Source organism: Ochotona princeps, chromosome 6 (assembly GCF_030435755.1).
Source record: "Ochotona princeps isolate mOchPri1 chromosome 6, mOchPri1.hap1, whole genome shotgun sequence".
NCBI lineage: Eukaryota > Metazoa > Chordata > Mammalia > Lagomorpha > Ochotonidae > Ochotona > Ochotona princeps.
The window spans coordinates 35,400,239-35,420,736 of NC_080837.1; the positions used below are offsets into that span (position 1 = coordinate 35,400,239).

General features: G+C 43.7%; 1 protein-coding gene and 1 long non-coding RNA gene across 2 annotated transcripts in view; one reads left to right on the forward strand and one right to left on the reverse strand.

Moving 5' to 3' along the window:
- The window catches only part of LOC131480545 (uncharacterized), a 67,435-nt gene continuing 46,937 nt past the window's right edge, over positions 1-20,498 (reverse strand). The window contains exon 3 of the long non-coding RNA XR_009245612.1: positions 1-380. This is a non-coding gene — a long non-coding RNA (uncharacterized LOC131480545). The remainder of the gene's footprint in view (positions 381-20,498) is intronic.
- TGM7 (transglutaminase 7) overlaps positions 5,096-20,498 on the forward strand; it is a 29,363-nt gene continuing 13,960 nt past the window's right edge. The window contains exon 1 of the mRNA XM_058665969.1: positions 5,096-5,176. Coding sequence (XP_058521952.1) covers position 5,176 — 1 coding nt within the window. The 5' untranslated portion in view covers positions 5,096-5,175. The remainder of the gene's footprint in view (positions 5,177-20,498) is intronic.

Here is a 20,498-nt window from a genome sequence, read left to right on the forward strand (position 1 = left end):
TTTAGGCGGAAGGGGTGACAAAAATGATCTGGAGCTTGCTAGCGGTGGTGGTTGGAAACAATATGCATGTCCTAGATGTCACTGACAAATACAGAAAGTTGTTAAAATGTTAGGTTTCATGCTATATGTTAGCACAGTAGGAAATAAAAATGTGTTATCACATTGGTCATTGCCATGGGAAAATGGAACTCAGTCCTACTTGGAAGATCCTCTTGGGAGCAAGGAGAAACATACCTTTTAATTACTCAGCCTGAGGCCAGGAAGAGGATGATTTCCTTAGCAGATCTTGGTCTCAATGGTCACAGTTTGCTCCTGGGGTGTTAATTCCTCTCCCCTTTCAAGATTTGTACATGTGTGAATGCTCAGAGATGAGACATGCCCTGGGAAAAATAATAACAGATTCCTAATGAAAAATGGGCTCCTAATGAAGATGGCACAGCAGGAGAAAGGTATAATATCAGGCCACACTGATTGTGGCAAAAACAGCTGGAGTTAAAGGTGGGCCGAGGGGAGTTGAGATGGGAACACAAGATGTGTCTTGAACATACTTGGTTTTCACAGGGGCAGCCTCGGGGAAACAGAAAGTAGGTGGGTAGGTGAGAGAAACAGGAGAGTGATGGATTCTTATCACTGTCAGATCCTCACTTGAACTTCAAAGTGTTATGGTCTCATTTCTTTTGAAAGTAACTGTCCACAGCCTAATTTCTCCCTGTCCACCACTATCTCCTATTGTTCAGCTCACCCACTCAATTTCTCCCACAGTTTAAGAATGTCCAGGTGACCAGGGTCTCTACTTTCACTCCGTTCATTAGCTTCCTCCCGCTTTTCTCCCAAAACCAGTTTAAAATTCAGGTAAAGGGGCCAGGGTTATGGTGCAGTGGGTTAAGACAATGCTGCAATACCATGCATCCCATACAAGAGATGTTTCAATCCCCAGCTTCTCCACTTCTGATCCAGCTCCTGCAAATGTGCCTGGGAAAGCAGTGGAAGATGACTTAAGTATATGTCTCCCTGCCACCCACCTGGGAGACCTCGAAAGAATTCCAGGCTTGTGGCTTTGATCAACCCAGTCTCAGCAGTTGAAGCCATTTAAGTAGTGAACCAGATCTTTCTCTGTCTCTCCTTCTCTCTCTACAACTCCACCTTTCACACAAATTTGAAAAGTAGTATAATGAGCGGGGATTGCTCCAGGACTAGATCTAGTTCCATGCTTATGAGCTGGGAAAGCAGTGAAAAATGGCACAAGCCCTTGCACCCATGTGGGAGACCTGGAGGAAGCTCCTGGCTCTTGGCTTTGGATTGGCTCAGCTCCAGCTGTTGCAGCCATTTGGGGAGAGAACCAGTGGATGGAAGATCTTTCTTTCCATCTCTTCTTCTCTGTAAATCAGCCTTTCAAATAAAAATAAGTAAATCCTTTAAAAAAGAAAAAGAAAAGTAGAGTTTCAGATTGAGGACATACAGGGAGGCAGAACAAGAATGGTCTCTATTTGTTGGTTCACTTCACAAATGGCTGCACAACAGGCAGGGCTAGGCCAGGCTGAAGCTGGGAGCAAGGAGTTTCCCTCAGGTATCCCATTGGGATGCAGGAGTCTAAGCACTTGTGCAATCTTCCACTGTTTTCCTAGGTACATTAGCAGGGAGCTGGACTGGAAGTTGAGCCTGTACCCATATGGGATATTGGTGCTACAGTTGGGGCTTAACCTGCTATACCACAATGCCTGCTCCAATAAAAATTTTTTTGTAGTCATGGCCTACCATTTTAGTCATTCTCTGAAGACAGTTCTAGGCTCTGGTTCATTAGCATCTTCATACTATTCATCTGATAGAACTTTAATACCTGGGAAATCAACTGGCCTCTGTCTCAGTGTTCTCAATTTTCCCCTACATTGATTACTTTAAAAAGAATAAATGAAGCTTGGAAAGGAAGTCATTTTTTCTAAATTCACTGTCTACATTTTCCCCTCACCAATGTGGTCCTTGATTTTCTCTTTTTCTTCCCTGCCATCATCACATCACCTCTACCACTAAGATATCAACAATCTCCATGCCACAAGCAAATGGATGTTTTCAGACTTTGCTATATGATTGATGGCATTTTAAGTCAATAAAAACTCTCGGCTTTGAAAAATAGTGTGTCTTTGGCTTCCTGGGACAATCACTCCTGATTTCCTCCTATCTTTCTGGCTGTCATTCAGTCTCCATCGCCTCCTCAATCCTCCTCTGCCCAACTTTAAATGCTGGAGCCTCTCAAGGGTCTGTCTAGGCTCTCACTTCTTCCCCTTCATGCTGGAACATTCCTCTGGAAGCTCCCATGCAAACCCTTGGCTTCGGGGACTGTCTACTCATGTCTCCAACCCAGACTTCTCCTCTATGCTCCAGGTTCACTTATTCAATAGCCTAATCAACCTCTGTTATGTCTCATTTTTTTCCCCTAAGAATTATTTATTTATTTGAAAGGAAGAATTAGAGGGGGAGAGGGAAAGAGAGAGAGAGAGAGAGAATGGATCTTCCATCAAGTGGTTTACTCCCCAAATGGCCAAAGCTTCCAGGACTGGGCCAGGCCAAAGCCCAGAGCAGCCAGGATTTGAACTAGTGGTCATATAGGATACAGCCTCTCCATTTTAATTTTAAAGTCAACTACAAATCCTTAACCTGACCTAAGACCTGATTCCCTCACTCGCCAAACATGGTCTTCAACCAGTGTTTCCCATTTTAGAGAAAAACATCACCCTAAAGTAAGGGGCCTTAGGAGTTGTGACACCCACTCCCACATCCATACAACCAATTGGTCATTCTACCTGTCATTTTGCTTTCATCAAAGGCCTCTAGAACCTTCTACTGAGGATATCTCTAATGACACCTCCTGGGCCAGGTTTCCACTGCTTCTTATCTGGATAACTGCAGGAATGTCTCCCCATCCATCCTGCACACAAAAGTCAGAGTGATCTTTTCAAGCACAAACCTGACACTTTACCACTTTACTCAAAACTTCCAATGATTTCCCATTGTTTTTAGGAAAACAAAATCCCTAGCTTGTGTTTTCTTCAGCCTGCACTTCCCTTGGTCCAAGGCACTTGAGTCAGCTGACTGAAGAGAATTACACCTGCTTCTATCCACTCCAGAGGGTTTACACGGCTCTTCCCTATGCAAGGGACCCTCCTCACCACTCAGCATCATCTTTTCATTCTCAGAACTTCTAGTTTTTCTAAACAAAGTCAAAGATCATTCCCATAAGAGCCTTCCTGCCCCTTCCAGCTTCCCCAGTTCAGCCTAGCCCTGTTGAGACATCGTTGTAGAACAATCTGAACTTGCTCCATTGAACTTTGGAACAAATTATGAGATGCCTGCATCTCCTGGTGGATTATAAACTCCACAAGTACAGGGATGATGTCTGTTGTTTTCTAAAGTTCCTTCAGGATCAAGCTGAGTGTCATGCTCACTCAGCTGAGGGAAGACTCAATAAAAGCATTTGATTAAGGGATGGCATTGTGGTGTAACTGGAGGGTAACCCACTGCCTGCAATGCCAGTATCCCATAAGGGTGCCTTTTCAGGTCTCAGCTGCTTCACTTCCAGTCTAGCTCTCTGCTAATGCACCTGGGAAAGCAGAAAACAGTCATAGCACTATCCACATGGGAGCTCCTGGCTTCAACCTGGCTCAGCCTTCTGTGGTCCTTTAAGGAATACAACCACTGCATGGAAGCTCACTCTCTCTGCTTTCCCAATCTCAGCTTCAGCCATTCTGCCTTTCAAATAAATAAAAATTTAATATTAAAAAAGTTTGTTGAATGAATCCATTAAAGATTTCTGTGTTTAAACTTTAGAGGCTCATTCTCAAAGAAGCCACTCCAGAAACCCATCTGGAATTGTAGAATTATCCTCTTGGAAACAGCAGCAGCTCTTGTTCATGAGTTTAGCCCTCACTGGGATTGGGTACAGAAACTTTTTTTAAGATTTATTTTTATTGGAAAGTTAGATTTACAGAGAGAAGGAGAGACAGAGCGATCTTCCATCCACTGATTCACTCCCCCAGTGGCCGCAATTGCTGAAGCTGAGCCAATCTGAAGCCAAGAACTTCTTCCAAGTCTCCCACATGGGTGGAGGGTTCCAAGACCTTAGGCCATCCTCTACTTCTTTCTCAGGCCACAAGCAGAAAGCTGGATGGGAAGCTGGGCAGCCGGGACACATGCATACAAGGCAAGGACTTTAGCCACTAGGCTACCATGCTGGGTCCACAGCAACTCTTTATTAATAACCATGTGCTCTCCCCAGGGGCTGTTTAGGGAAATCTCTAGGGTTGCTAAGTCAACCTGAGAATGTATGGTGCCATCCATTTGGTCCTAAATCAGCACATCTCATTCTTGTGAGGACTCAGTTTGCAATGGCTGCTCTCTGAGGTTCACTGTATCTCATGAGCTACATCTCCTTCAGGCCAAAGTCCTCCAGCTGTTTGCTGCACCTGCACCTAAATTGCCTCAATAATGTCCATCTCTTTGAATATCCTCCAAGGGAACCCTGCAAGGGAGAATTCTGAATATACCATGTAAGCCACATTTCCCATAATATCATGTTAAACGCACTTTTCTCAGAGAACGAAAATCTTTTCAACTGTATCTGCAGAATCTGGAACTGTGTCCAGCACATGACAAATCCTTAATAAATCTTTGTGGAGCAAATGAGTGAAATGTCTACAAATTATGAGAGCATCTACCAAGACAAGCCCCATAGCAGAATTACACAGTGCCCTTGCTTCAGGTTTTAGATGGAGAAACTGGGCATTACACCTCCTATACTTGTCCTCCATCAATTTCAGGGAGCCAAAGTGTTCGAGGGTGGAGAAGACAGAAACTGGAAGATCAACATAACCACTCTCCTTGTGTTGGTTTTTTGTTTGTTTGTTTGTTTGTTTGGCTATCAAACCAAGTTTGAGAACCAGCGGTACCAACACTGAGGACCAATAGGCAGGTTACCACTGGGAAGGGGAAGAACCAAGACACAACAGCAGGGGCTCAGGAGCTGATCCAAGACAGAGGGTGGGGCTGATGTCATTAACTCCGCCTGCCCCACCTTCCTGGCTACATAACCAAAGGCCACTGTAAACTTCCCAGGCCAGGAGCATCTAGCCCGGTGGAGCCTGTCACCTGCTGGTGGAGAGAGCTGACCTGATCCTGGACAGAAGTAAGCAGTCCTGGGGATTCTCGAGGGCAGGGGACTCCGAGTGTTGGAATCCAAATACTCTAGCACATCAGATGTATATTTTGTCGGCTGAGGTAAGATTCCTCTGAGTGAACACATCAAAGACAGGAAAGATAGCAGGGAAGAAAAGTACACAAATGATCTGATCTTTGAGAGTCTGATGAGTGCTGTGTTCCAAGAAAGTCAATATGGGAACCTCAAGGGGGCTGGGATAAACTTTGCTGGGGAAATGATAACTTCGGCTAAACAAAACAGAGAGCAGAAAAAGCTGTCAGGAAAGGGAAAGTCTTATGGGAAGACCTTTTTCTTTCTTTCTTTTTTTTTTTTTTTACAATTTATTTCTCTTGTGTTATTTTAATTCTCTCTTTTTCTTTTCCTTTATTTATTCAAGACAGAGAGAGAAAAAAAGATAATGAAAAAGAGATAGACAGAAAGCCAGGCTGGGTTGACTGTTCCTACTGGTGCATGTGCATAAGCCAGATTGGGTGTGGGTTGGTTGGGCTTTGCCACAGCACCAGCTGGCAGATGCTGGCACGGGGGGCAAATTCTGTCAAGTTAAACTGCAGAACCACCTCGAGAATGCAAGACCTGGGAGTGGGAGAGGGCCCAGTAGGGAAATAGTAAGCACCTCCCTCTTGGGTTGCCACTCTGATTGGTGAGCATGAGAACCAGGACTGGGGCAGACATGGCTAGACAGAGAGTGGCATCCACTGGCACGTGTGTGGGTTGAATAGTAAGGCAGTAATTCAGAACAGTTAAACTATCAAAACATCTTCAGCAGGACCTTCAGACCATGCCCCACGTTGAGGACCCTGGGGTGGTGTCAGGTGACTGTCCTCCATCTCAGGGTACCGAGGCATTTGGGAGGCTGGGTGTGGTTTCTCCCCTAATCGTTTCTCTTCCCCAGATGCAGGAAGGAAAAAAGGAGAATGTGGAAATGATGATCTCACCCACCTTCCTGTAGCCCTTTACCCTTGTCACCCTAATCAACTATGGAAAAATCATCAAAAATAAAAATAATTATCATAAAAAAGAGATAGCTAGAAAGAACTCCTATCTGCTGATTGACTGACTTCCCAAATGCCTACACTGTCCAGGGTTGGGTCAGTTCTAGTCCAGGAACCCAGAGCTCAATCAAGGTCTTCCACAAGAGTGGCAGAGATCCAATGACTTGAGCTAGCACCTGCTGCCTTCCGGGATCTGCACTAGCAGGAAGCTGAGATCGGGAACCAATGCTGCAAACTGAACCCAGACACTCTGATAGGGAACACAGGCATTTTGATAACTGAGTCAATCAAACTCTCATCCAAGGGAAGACTTTCCTTTGGGAATCTAACTGGCAAAGCAGCAAAAGCTCAAAAAAGAAGTGAGAGGGGGAGTTGTAGGAGTTATGGCTGTAGATACGGTCAGTGAAAAATAAGGTGGCATAATGTGTGGACAGTGTAAGCTGTTGCCTTGGGACCCTGCACCCATGTGGGAGACCCAGAAAAGTCTCCTGGCTCCTGGCTTCAGATTGGCACAGCTCTGGCCATTGCGGCTGCTTGGGAAGTGAATCAATAGATGGAAGATCTTTCTCTCTGTCTATCCTCCTTTCTATATATCTGACTTTACAATAAAATTAAATAAATCTTTTTTTAAAAAAGGATGGGATCTGTAATGCTATTTGGTGAGTTTTAAGTAGAACTAATCAATTTATATTGACTTTAATGTCTTCATTCTCCTAAGAACAATCAAGCTGGGAACATTGGCCAGAACAATTGAGAATGAGGCTGGGCTGTGGACCATGCCAAATTTTCCTTGAGCATGAATGTCTCCTTAGACAATTTAGCAACAAGTCTTGGCAAATATTCTTTCACTCAACACCAATCTCACATTCTCATTACTGCCATCACTTCCAATGAGACTGGGCTAATATTTGTGGCTTCCACAAACATCTATTAAGTTCTCAAAGTAAACTCAGGAATTACACCTTGTCATTATTTTGTATGACAGAAAACTAATCTAACTCACAGTCAAGTGAGTAGCAAAGCTCAGAGGGATCAGAGCAGGGTCCTGAACCAGGAACCTATGCTCTGACCATTTGGCCACATAACCTGCAAAGAGTAGATTTAAACAACTGTTGACTTTTCATAATATTTATAAGGAGGATCAAGAAGTAATATGAATTGGGGGCAGGTGGATGGAGACAAGGAGGAGAATCTTGAACATGTTGTGTTTGGAGTGACTGCAGGATCTTTAACTGGAGAAACAAGTAGATACACATAAGGGCGTGGATTCAGATCATGGTGTTTTACATTTTAGTGTGAAAGGTCCTCAGAGCGAACTATTTTATTGTGGGGCAAATCTGGTGTATTAATTAACCAGACAAAGCTCAACCTATTAACATAGCGATGAAGATTCTATAGTTAAAGGCCCCTTTTGCACTGGGAGCTAATTTAAAAACTTGACTGTATCCTGTAGCTGTCCTGTAGAATGATTTAACTGATCAGTTAAAGAATGGGACCTGAGTCTGACACGGTAGCCTAGTGGCTAAAGTACTTGCCTTGCACACACCAGGATCCCATATGGATGCCGGTTCTAACCCCGGCGGCCTGCTTCCCACCCAGCTCCCTGCTGTGGCCTGGGAAAGCAGTCGGGGACTGCCCAAAGCCATGGGACCCTGCATGCATGAGAGACCCGGAAGAGGCTCTGGGCTCTTGGCTTCAGATTGGCGCAACTCTGGCCGTTGTGGCCGCTTGGGAAGTGAATCAACAGATGGAAGATTTTCCTCTCTGTCTCTCTTCCTCTCTATATATCTGACTTCACAATAAAGTTAAATACATCTTAAAAAAAAAAAAGATGGGATCTGTAATGCCATAATGAGGATTAACCATAACCTAATCAACTACCAATAAAACAGTTAAATATATCTTGACAGTACAATACTATATTTTCTATCTTTGCCTATACCCACAATGCCATAATGCAGTTACATAGCAGAATGTTAAACTTGTAACTATTACTACAGGACTATACTACTGCAATAATATAGGGAAAATGGTGGGAGGGAAGGAGTGGGGAGGGTGAAAAGAGAGGGTGATTGAGGAATCTCCATACCTACAAAGTAATGTTAAAAATAAAGCAGATATGGTATTTATGCTTAATTGGGATAAAACCTAATCAACCAATGGTAACTTGATTAAAACAATTAGTTGCCTGGACCAGGGTTGTGGTACAGTGGATTAAGGCAGTGCATGTGATGCCAGCATCCTGTATGGGCATTGTTTTGAGTCCTGGTTACTCCACTTCTGCTCAGCTCCCTATTAGTGATCTGGGAAAGCAGCAAAAGATGACCTAAATGGTTGGGAGATCTAGAAGAAGCTGCTGACTCCTGGCTTCAGCCTGGCTCAGTTCTGATCGTTGCAATCATTTGGGAAGTAGACAAGCAGATGAAAGACCTTTCTGTACTTCTCTTTCTCTAACTCTATTATTCAAATAAATAAATATTTTTAAAAAATTAGTTGCCCAATACAGCTGATGAGCTAGAGTGCCAGGTAGGATGGCAAAATGTATGAGAAGCAAATGTAGGGTGATGACATGAAAAGACAGACAGACAAACAAGAAAAAAAAACTGGAGATAATCAAAAGCTCAATTTGAGCAGTGGTTTTTTTAGATGTCAAAAGAGGCAGGCATTTGGCCTGATGGCTAAAATGTTGATTGATATACTGTTGGGATGCCCAAGTTCCTGGCTTTGCTCCTAATTCCAGCTTCCTGCTGATGTACACCTCAGAAGACAGCAGTGATGGTTCAAATAATTTAAATCCCTACTTTCCAGATGGGAGACCTTAGGTGATTTTCTGGCCCCTGGCTTCTACCTTAGACAAGCACCATTGCTGATATTCAGAGAATGAATCAGTGGATGAATGGGAGTCTCCCTCCTCTCTCTCTCTCCATCTCAAATAAACTAATAAAACTTACCACCCACCACCATAAACTCTAATAACTAAAATAGTGCATGGAAGTCAGCTTTTATATTGCAAGTATGAAATCCTCAAGTTTCTTTTGCTTGACACAGTGATTTTGGGCAGCGGCTGTGCTAGTTTCAGAAGAAGCCCTTGCTGTCCCACATCGCTCATGCTGTGCCTTTGGCTCAGAATGCCTTTCTCACTCCCTCCCTCTTCTCCCAAACCCACATCATCCTTCAACAACCCATCACGAATCCCAACGCCTCTCTGGGCTCCTCCCTACAACTTGTCCATCATTTCCAGTCAGCTTCTCAGGGTAGGGTCCTTTGGAAAGGGTGTGTGTGTGTGTGTGTTTTCCATTGACAGAGTCTAACCTCTTTGGGGATAAAGCTCAGCTCTTATTTTGTGTGCCTTAAAACATCTAATGCTCTTAAGAAACAAGGAGGTAGAAACGCCAGTCTGAGTTGATTGTGACACCACAACTGGGACATTCAGTCTTAAAAGGGGCTCTTAAGATTGATCAAATTGAATTTTCCAGATGATATGATCACATTTGCTTTTATTTTGATACATAGAAGATCTCCCCATCTGTCTCAATGTGTTTCCTGCTGCTGTAACTGAACTCTGTGAACTGAATAGTTACAAAGAATAAAGCAGTCCGGAGGTCCAAGGTCAAGAGGCAGCATCTAGTGATGTCCTCTCACTGGCAGTGACGGGCATTTTATAACAACAGGGGTGCATTAAATAGATGGAGACACTCTGGAGACAAGCCACTAATCTATTAATCCATAAATGGATTAATCCATTCACCAAGGCAGAGCTCTCATGACCTAACCACCTCTTATAGGTCACACCTCTTAATAACTCACAATGGGGATTACATTTCAACAGGAGTTGCTGTGGGAACATTCAAACCCTGGCATCATTTAAGTCCTGACATACAATTCACAATTTGAGATGTGAAAGCTTAGTTTTACAAGGCAAAAGTCATTGTCAAACAGGATGGCAAACTGTTTTCCATGGAATTTCTCACCTTAAAAAAATCCTGTCTTTAAGATGCAGTCTACTGGCTAATCCTGCAACAAGGGGGTATCAGCAGTCCATATGGGCTGCTCCACTTCCCACCCAGCTCCCTGCTAGTGGCCTGGGAAAGCAGCAGAGGATGGCCCAAAGCCTTGGGACCCTGCATCCACATGGGAGACGCGGAGGAGAGCCCTGTCTCCTGGCTTCAGATTGGCTCAGCTCTGGCTGTTGTGGCTGTCTGGGGAGTGATCCAGCAGATGGAAGATCCTCTCTCTGTAAATCTGCCTGTCCAATAAAATAAATAAATCTTAGAAAGAGAGAGATTTTCAGTCTGATTCCAGCTATGGGGAAAAATCTACCTGTACCTAGACAAAATGATGCAAAGGAAATCTGCCAAACTTTACACATTCTGATGCCGTTAAAAAAATCTATGTTCAAAACGTTTTTAGGATAAATGGAACTTTTACAGCTAAAAATTATCTTTAAATATTTTGCCTTCAGCAAAAGAATATGTATTTCTGCTCTAAGAGATTTTTTGGCACTAGTGATCAGTTATCAGTTTGTGTCAAAGCACAGCAACTTTGACAAAACAAAGCCTATGAGGTACTCAGTAAAAACTTGGTAACAAGGGAGTTTAATGTGCCTGGCTAAGGAATATTTCACAAATACACACATTTAAAAAGCTGGGGATGTGACAGAAATTTTGGTTATAATAGTTGTAGGCATCTGGGATGAATCAGAGAGATGAGCCTGAGGAATTAGGTACTTTTTTAAATAAAGATTTATTCATTTTATTACAGCCAGATATACACAGAGGAGGAGAGACAGAGAGGAAGATCTTCCATCCGATGATTCACTCCCCAAGTGAGCCGCAACGGGCAGATGCGCGCCGATCCGATGCCGGGAACCTGGAACCTCTTCCAGGTCTCCCACGCGGGTGCAGGGTCCCAATGCATTGGGCCATCCTCGACTGCTTTCCCAGGCCACAAGCAGGGAGCTGGATGGGAAGTGGAGCTGCCGGGATTAGAACCTGCGCCCATATGGGATCCCGGGGCTTTCAAGGCGAGGACTTTTAGCCGCTAGGCCACGCCGCTGGGCCCGAATTAGGTACTTTTAAATATCTTTTACAAGAATACTTCTGTTTCCTCTGTGCCACTTAACTCTTTGACCACACTAAATTCTTCCCCTGGGAATGTTGGATACATATTCCTACTTCTCTCTTTAAATTGTGATTCTGATAATAAACACATAAACACTGTTCACATATCCTGTTGTCATTTTTCTATTCCTTTTCTCTTTTTATTTTTAAGGATTTATTTAATGTATTTGAAAAGCAGTGCTGAAAGAGAAAAATATTTTTACATACACTGGTTTACTCTCCAAATGGCCACAACAACCAGTTCAAAGTCAGGGTCCTGAAATTCCATCCTGGACTCTCACGTGAGTGCAAGGGCACACTGGGTCATCTGCTGCTGCTTTTCCAGGTGCATTGTCAGCGAGCTGGATGGAAAGTGGAGCAGCTGGGACTAAAACCGGCACTGGTAAGGAATGCTGGTTTCATAGGTAGTGGTTTAATCTGCTGCACCACAAAGATGATTTTTTTTTTTCTTTAACAACAACAGAAACTTCCTTTTATGATAAAAAAAAAAACAACTTCACACCCACTGCAGATTTTTTTTTGATTCAGTAAAATATGAAAAAGGAAATCACAATCTTTTGCAGTTTTTCTACTATGAGACCATTACAATTTCTTACGTTTTTATGTCTATGTTTTTTAAAGACGGGTCTAGCTGTGTAAATAACATTTGCACTGTATCCTATTTTCCCTTCTAGTTAAACATCACACATCATAGGCATTTCACCCCCCTTTTCATTGGAAATGCAGTCCAGTTCATTTCCCATTGACAGCTTTATAAATTTCCAGTTGCATGTCCCTAATGTTCCTAGAAATTCCAAAGCTTTCCTGATGCTAAGAGCTGTACCAGTCCTTTTCTATGACTATCCATGACCTTCTCTGCACCACTCTGCTCCTTACTCATCCCCAACTCAGCATGTAGACACTGGGCTATGCCAAGCTGAGCTATGTGAGAATGGACCATGTGATCAAAGCGCAAAGTGACAGGCTCAACCCAGGCTTGGCCTTCAATTCCTGAGGAATCTTTCCCAGCTTAAAAAGGAGGCCAAATCCCTCAGCAAAAATCCTGAGGGCCTAATTAATGGTCCTTGTTCCTTAAACTAAAATGCACCCAGAACAACGGGGAAACTTGAGAGGCGCTGGGAGGAGGAGGAAGTGACAGCCCCACCCAACTTTGGGATGGAAGGAAGGTTCTAGTATGACATCTGTGAATGCTCAGGAAGGCAATTAGGTCTGGAAGCTCAGTGCTGACTAGTGAAGGCCTTGGACTGACAGCGGAAGGCAGGAGATGGATCAGGGTGAGTGATGGGAGTTTATTTCACATTTCAGAGGACTAAGTCAAGGAAGGTAGAGGGTGAACAGAGGAGGCAGGAGAGCCTGAAGTGACAGCTGCTGGTTTACTGCATCTTCCAACTTCTCTCCTGTTTCTCCACCTTCTTTCAGGCTCTGGGGCACAGATAACATAACCACTCCTCTTTCCTGACGCTGTGAACAATCTTTTCTTCAGCTCGGGAACTAGAGCTGCCTGGGGAAGTCTGAGGTGCTTGGTGTGGGGTGCACAGAGGGATGTCTGTAGCTGACGCTGAAACTGTGGTGTGACCCTGCTCAGACTCCAGCCCTCCTCAACTCCAGCTTCTCTCCTGGCTCACAGTTGCCGCCCTCTTGAGAGCAGCTGTTCCTCCCCATGAGTTCAGGTTCTTTCTAGATGCCTTGAGGGTCCCTGCTTTTCCACGTCTGGGAGCTAGAACAGCGGAGCCAGAATAGCTTCCTCAAGGCCCAGACACCCTGGCAGGACCAGCAAACCTGCCAGGGGAGGGCACTACACCAGAATTATTTATTTCTATAAATTGTGTTTCATAGATCCTAGTAGAGATTAGAGAGGTAAATAGTTTTTAGCATATAAGCTAGAGTTTGAGAAGGATCAAGAGCTTTTCTCATGTGTTAGATAATAAGGCTAAAAATATGACATTATCTTTTAAAATGGTATACTTTAATCATATAAGTAGTACACAGTAATATATGCTTGTTCTGAAAAGCAAAAAAGTTTCTACATCAGAATGAACAAAAGCTCAAGCAGTCCTATTTATACATATGAGAAACTTCAAAAATCTCACGGGAAAATGGAATGAAAGGATAAGTTTATTGGGGCCAGTGTCATGATGCCACAGGATAAGCAGCTGCCTGTGAAAGGAACATCCCACATGGAGTGCCAGTTCTAATCCCAGCTGCTCCACTTCCAATCCAGCTCCATGCTAATGTACCTGGGAAAACAACAGAAGATGACCCAAGTGCTTGGGTGCCTGCACTCACACAGGAGACCTGGATGGAGTTCCAGGATCCTGGTTTTGGTGTGGCCCATCCCTGGCCATTGCAGCCATTTAGGAAATGGGTCAGCCAAGAGAAGATCTCTGCTCAAATAAATGAAAATAAGTCTTTAAAAAATGGAAAAGATGCTTACCTTAATGCAAATGTTTTTGAAACCCATGCATAGCTTTCTCATAGTATGCATTTTCTAAGGTCTTCTGATGTGCACAGATTTCAAATTTTTTGTATCAAAATAAAATTCTTTCAGTTTCATTTTCCATAAATGCTTTGAAATGACTGCTCCCATGAGAAAGCTCATCAAGAGGTTTATCACTACTTCGAGATAAAACTAATTTATATGAAACGGTTTCACAAATGAGATAATAGGCATTATTTGATGATTTGCTTTTGTGAACAGCTTAATCGTATATGTCATAAATCTTCACATGGAGGCCTCCAAAAACTCATAATAATTTAGAGTTTTCCATCCTGGGCACATAAGCACAATTTATATGATACATTGATTGAATTACTTGGTTTGTCACTATCTCTTATTGATGGGCACTTAGATTATGTCTAATAAGCAATAATCCAGTGGATGCCCTCATTGATATAACTTTGCATACAGGTGCAAGTGTTTTTTCACATGAAAGATTTCTAAAAGTGCAAATGTTGGATCTGTCAACCACTAAGAGAAACTGAGGTATAAATCAAGCAAAGAACAGAAAAGTTTGAGTTTGATTTGAACTGCAGCCCAGGAGACACAAATCCAAGGAGCTCTGAATTTATGTACCCAGACCTCACAGATTTCAAACCAGTTTTTAAACCATTTTAAAGGCAAAGACCCCTAACCCCGGTAGGTGTTGGGCCCACAGCTAAGGTGCTGCTTGAAATGTCTGCGTTCCATACCAAACCACCTGATACAAGTCCCCCTGCTCATTAGCATCCTGGGAAGGCAGTCAAGGATGGCACAAGTATTTGGGTTCCTGCTCTCCAAGTGGGGGGATGTGGGAGATCTGGATGAAGTTTCAAACTCTTGGCTTCAGCCTGGTTTAGCCTTGGCTATTGTTGGGGAGTGAAGCAGAGAGTAGCAGATCAATCTCTCTCAAATAAAATGCAAATGTTTTTTAAAGACAAAGATTCTAAGTGGAGGATTATATCAGTTGTTTGCTGAGAATCTGAATTGATGCAAGCAGGATAGCATACTGTTTTATAAGTAAGGGACTGGAATAATTAAGGAATGCACTTATTGTAGTTTTCAGAAAGAGAAGTGGAAAAGACACAAAAACAAAGAAATCCTGGGACCAGCATCATGGCTTAGTGAGCAAAGCCATGGCCTCAGATGCTGGCTTCATATATGAGCACTTTTGAGTCCCAGCTGTTCCACTTCTGATCCAACTCCCTGATAATGTGCCTGAGGAGGCAGTGAAGGGTGGCTCAAGTGCTTGGGCCCCAACCTGCCAGTGAAAGACCCAGAGGTGACTTGGACTCTGCGGTCATTTGAGGGGTGAACCAGTATATGGAATATCAGTCTCTCCCTCTCTAACTCTGGCTTTCAAGTGGATTAAAAACAAACAAAACCCCAACAAAACAAAGAAATCTTGGGAAAGAAAGGAGCTGAGGAGTGAGAACTCAGTGATCTATCTGTAGAGTGAAGATATTCCATTTTAATAAAAACAATGATTTTTAGTGCATACATTACAGGATGGGTAGAGTTTGAGACTGAGTGGGAAGGAAATGTTCATCTACACAGGGTCAGAGTTTCTTCTCTGAGTCATCTTTGGCAGCAGTCAAGTCTCCCATGTCCTTGGCCTTTAGTTTTGCAGGTGCCTCAACCCGTTTTGTCTTTTGATTTTTAATGTTTTTTTTTTTTTCAGGGGAAAAGCAATATCCACTTTTGATGGCTTTCAGCCACATTTTCCCCCCTAAAAAGTCTGCTATAAATTTATACTTTCACTGTCAGTATATGACATGATCCATTTCCATATACTCTCAACAAAAGAGGTTATTGTTACTATTTTTCTTAAAGATGTATTTAATGGTGTGACAGGCAGATTAACACAGAGAACAGGTGTAGTTCTGTCTGCTGTGGCACTGCCCAAACACCTATAATAGCCAGGGCCGGGCTAGGCTGAGGCCAAGAGCCAGGATTTCCACTTTGGTCTCCTAACTGTGTGTCAGGGACCCAAGTCCTTGGGACAGAAGCAACTGTTTTCCCAGGCATATTAGCAGGGAGCTGGATTGGAAGCAGAGCAGCTGGGACTCAAGTCTGGACTCCTGTTTGGGCTACTGGCAAGTAAGTGGAAGCTTAACTTGCTGCATCGCAATGCCAACCCCATTGTTACTTTAAAATATTTTTGAATGGCTCTCATTACTGCATTTGCTAGAATTTCTGTGATTACAGTAGGACTCTCTTCTTAACATTTGTTTCCCCTTTTATGTATTATGAGCAGTAATCCTCTCTTACGGTAATCCTCTCTTAAGCTGTGCAGCCAGCCTGAAAACACCTCTGTCCTGCTAGGGGCTGCTGGAATTTCTGGGCACCATTGTATGATGCATTGTATATTTAGCATCAAACTAAAGTAATGTCTCAAGGAGTTAGCACAACAGTAAGTCATGAACTGAAAGATCACTGGTCAGAGTCTGAGGAACTGCAGAGCAGGGAGAGACCAGGCAGGGACCCAAAGCTGGTTCTGTTCCAACCTGCTGGGCAACTGTGTACTTTGGCCCATTCTGGCATTTGGGGATGAGGAGGCTGAGATGGAGCTGTGGTTTTCACTGCATTCTAAGCAGGAGTCTAAGAGACCTCTGCCTGGTTCTTCTGCCAGAGTGGATCCTCTCAGGATGTCCTTTAGGTTTTCATTAGAAGAAGGTTTGGAACCCTCCAGACCCATGCCCCTCTCCAGAGGTTAAGAGCTAGGAATTGTAGTCAAGCAGGTTAGGTTTAAACGCCACTTTTGCTGCTTCCTAGGAAGCAGACACTGAAGGAGTTACCTAACTTCATTGCTCATATTCCTACTCACCTACAATGTGGAGTTGATACTATCTTAATGAATAGTAGGGATAGAAGGAGGAAATGCATATAAAACCTTAATAACACTCAGTATAAACATTAGCCAGATATAAATTTACTATTTTAAGTGTTAAGAAATTCCCTGTTCTGAAATGCTTGGAAAGATTTTCACAGACAAGGTAGATGTTGCGTTTTCCTTGGCAAATAGATACAGGCAAATGAAGACACAAAAAGAACAGGGAAGGGTCAGGGGCTTTAAAGCCGTGGAGCTGGCCATGATCATTTGGAGGCCACTTGTGAGGGGACTTCACATAGTTCATGGAAAACAGAATTAAATGTTTACTTTAGTTCAAACAATTTTTAAAAATCCCTGCACAGTTTTTTTCATAATACCTATTTTCTTCTTTTTAAGATTTATTTATTTTTATTGCAAAGTCAGATATACAGAGAGGAAGATCTTCCATCTGATGATTCACTGCTCAAGTGACCTCAATGGCCGGAGTTGTGCTGATCTGAAGCCAGGGGCCAGGAGCTCTTCCAGGTCTCCTACATGGGTGCAGGGTCCCAAAGTCTTGGGCCATCCTCAACTGCTTTCCCAGGACACAAGCAGGGAGCTGGATGGGAAGCAGAGCTGCCGGGATTAGAACCAGTGCCCATATGGGATCCCGGTGCGTTCAAGGCGAGGACTTTAGCCGCTAGGCTATTGTGCCAGGCCCCCCCAAAATACATATTTTCCATGAACTTTTTGAAGATTATTTACGGGTTATGGTGAGAAAAATTGCATATACATGTTGGGACCACATTATGATGAGCTGTGGGTCTTTAGCTAAGGAATCTGGAGTTGAATGCTTAATAACACATTTTTATTCTTACATACACTATTTTGTGCACAGAAGCTAGCAATCTTATCACAGAAGTATCTTCCTCATGCATTTACACACAGATATACCTCTCAGGTGTTTTCGAGAGAGAAATGAAAAATAATGAAGTATTTGCAAAAGTTCCTAAACCCTATTACTTCTCAGCCTTTTGGCTAAGATCAATTTTCTAACCCAACAATAATAACGAGAAAAAGAAAGAGACATAAGGTTGAGATCAATGTAAGGACAAAGACAAGTGGGTGGGAGAAGGAGCAGGGTGCACCTGGCATTGGGTGCAGGTGCCCATCCTGCGCTGGCATCAATTACCCTTTGCCATCTGTAACTGGAAATGTCCAGGCCTCTAAGGCCAGCTTGACTGCATTGTTGGCAGTGGGTTCCTTTAATTGGCATCATTCACCCTTGTGGGGCGGTAAGAAACTCTGCAAGTCAAGGCTTCCAGCAAGTATTTGTCAGTGACTTAATTTGGCCTGCCATGTGCTTGGGGTCTCCCATACAAAATGGGAGGGTTCCTCTTTTCCTTTTTCTGGCACCCATGTTCAAGTCCCCGATAGTCCTTGGCCTCGGTTACTGTGACAGCATTCACTGGCCTTCCCACTCTTTCCTTTTTACCTCTCCAGTGTGGTCTACACACCACAGCTAAAGCACAGCATGTATCCTGCCAGCCCTGTTCAGAAACTTGCCTTTAATCAAAATAACACTGTTCTCTAAACGCAAAGAAAAACAGCTGCTAAGAACAAGGTTGGAAGACACCAAGATAATATAATAAAATAAAACAATATAAATAAAATAAGTCCTGTAATTTCACCACCCACCTAAGAATAAGCTATAATATTTTGTTTTAAAATCTTTTCTATTTTAGTTTTTAATATCTGGTGAATTTTCTCCCATTTGATTTTTTTTTTGTCATTGCTACTGCTCTTGGTGTCTTCTTTGTCGCTCAGGCCAAATGAGAGAAATATCCCAGGCTTATGATAGGATATCTGAGTGAATAGAACATCCTTAGGCTTATGTTTTTGTGCACAAATGATTTTCTTGGAAACACCTCCTAGAAGCAGCATTTTGGGAGACCAAGGTATTAATGTTTTAAGGCCTTCTCTTCTTTTGCAGTAAACATTAATAAATAGTCCCCTGAAAGGAGAACTGTTTTAACCTCCCATCAGGGGTGAGTACCCTCATTCAAGTACCAGTGTCACGGCCTGGGGCCAAGTTCTTCCTCACTACTTCTCCTTTCCTCTGGCCTGCTGCTGTGAGGCGCTCCTCCCTCAGGCACATCACTGAGGCCCATGGGGTAGAGGGATCGGAGGTGACAGTGCCGTACTGGAGCCATAGACATGGCTTGAATTCCAGTTCTGCCCACCAACTTCCAACAGTACCAACACCACCCTGGCACAGTGGTTGTGAGAACCTAAATGTACAGAGTTCCACACACGAAGGTGCTTCAAACAGTGCCTGGCTTATAGGTCTCCAATTAAAACACTAACCACAGTTACTTGCACTTGAGCTCCACTCCCACCAAAGGCAATCTGGCTTCAAGAAGACAGCGGCAACTTCTGCTTCCATGGAACTGATTCTAGGCGCCCTTCAGTGCTGGACAGAAAGCAGACAGCTAAGCATCCTGGGGGCAGAAGGAGGGGCATGATGCTAAGTGGGCAAGGATATCCCATACAGAGTTCTCCTCTGAGCTGAGAAGAATTTGAGGTGCCGGGGAGGGCAGGGCTGGCTCGGATTTTTGTCTCTGCTGTCCTGAACTTGCTGCAGAGAGACTGAGTGTCTCCACATTTTTCAAAGGCTGCTAATACACTGGGATCTATTTTGATCCTTTTATACACTCTCTTTACATTAGTCAAACTCAGGCCAGAAGTCTTGCGGCAGCGGAGGCTTCCCTCTCCTCTTACTCATGTCCTTGGCTCCTGCGGGCCTGACGCCAAGGCAGAGGGCTGTGTGGGCGCCGACGGGCTTTTACTAATTGTTTCTATTCCATTGGCTGCTTTGCTGAACTTTTACCAGATCCTCTTGGCTTTCTTTGCTCCCTTCAAAGCCCTTCCTTTCACTCTGTTAAGTCATTGTTTCCTTGTTGTTCACCTTGAGTGAACCAGGTGCCTAAGCATGTTAAGTTGAAGGAGCAAGAAAACCCAGAGTAACCCAGGAGTTTACTCCCTGCATGGCCACCTTAGCCACGAGGAGGAAGAGACTTCCTTACTCCTGTTCCTTGCTTACTCCCATGCTCTCTTCTCTTCCCAAACCCAGAGAAGCCTGGGAAAAGGGGAAATCCAGTTAACTCCCTTCCCAGCTCTATCTTGACCAGCAAAAGGCAGCCAGGGAGGAAATAGCAGCCCCGTATCCACTCCCAAAGATGGAGGGGCTAAGACGGCTCCCGTGCATTCTTCCTGGCCACTTCCTGGTGGGCTTCCAACTACTGGGTGTTCCCTACAGGAAGCGGAGGTTTCCTCGGAACACTCCATGATCCTGGTACAAATGAAACAGCCTGTTTCCAGAATGATCCAGGACACTTGCTAACAATTTTTTTAAAAAAAGAATTTTTCTTCCAATTTGAAAGAGATATAGAAAGAAGAAGAGAGATCTTCCTTTTGTTGGTCCACCTCCCAAATGTCCACTAAGGCCAGGAGGAAACTTCCAGGCCTCTCACATATGTGGTAGGGGCCCAAGCACTTAGGCCAGCTTCCACTGCTGTCCCAGGTACAACTATCAGGGAGCTGGAAGGGAATTAGAGCATCCAGGACTTGAACCAGTGCCTGTATGGGATGCCGGCACCATAGACAGCCTAGCCCATTGCACAACAATGCTGACCCAATTCTCACTCTCGTGACTTGATCCCCCAGTTGCATAGGAAAGCATCCTGGCTCTTGCTAGGCAGTGCATTGTAACATCTTTCATTTTCCTTAAACTTGGCCACTTCTTTCTAAGTTGGTTTCAGAAACTACTAATGGCTTGGACTTGAAGATTAAAATAAGCCACTGAATATCACAAAGGCACTTTTCTTAG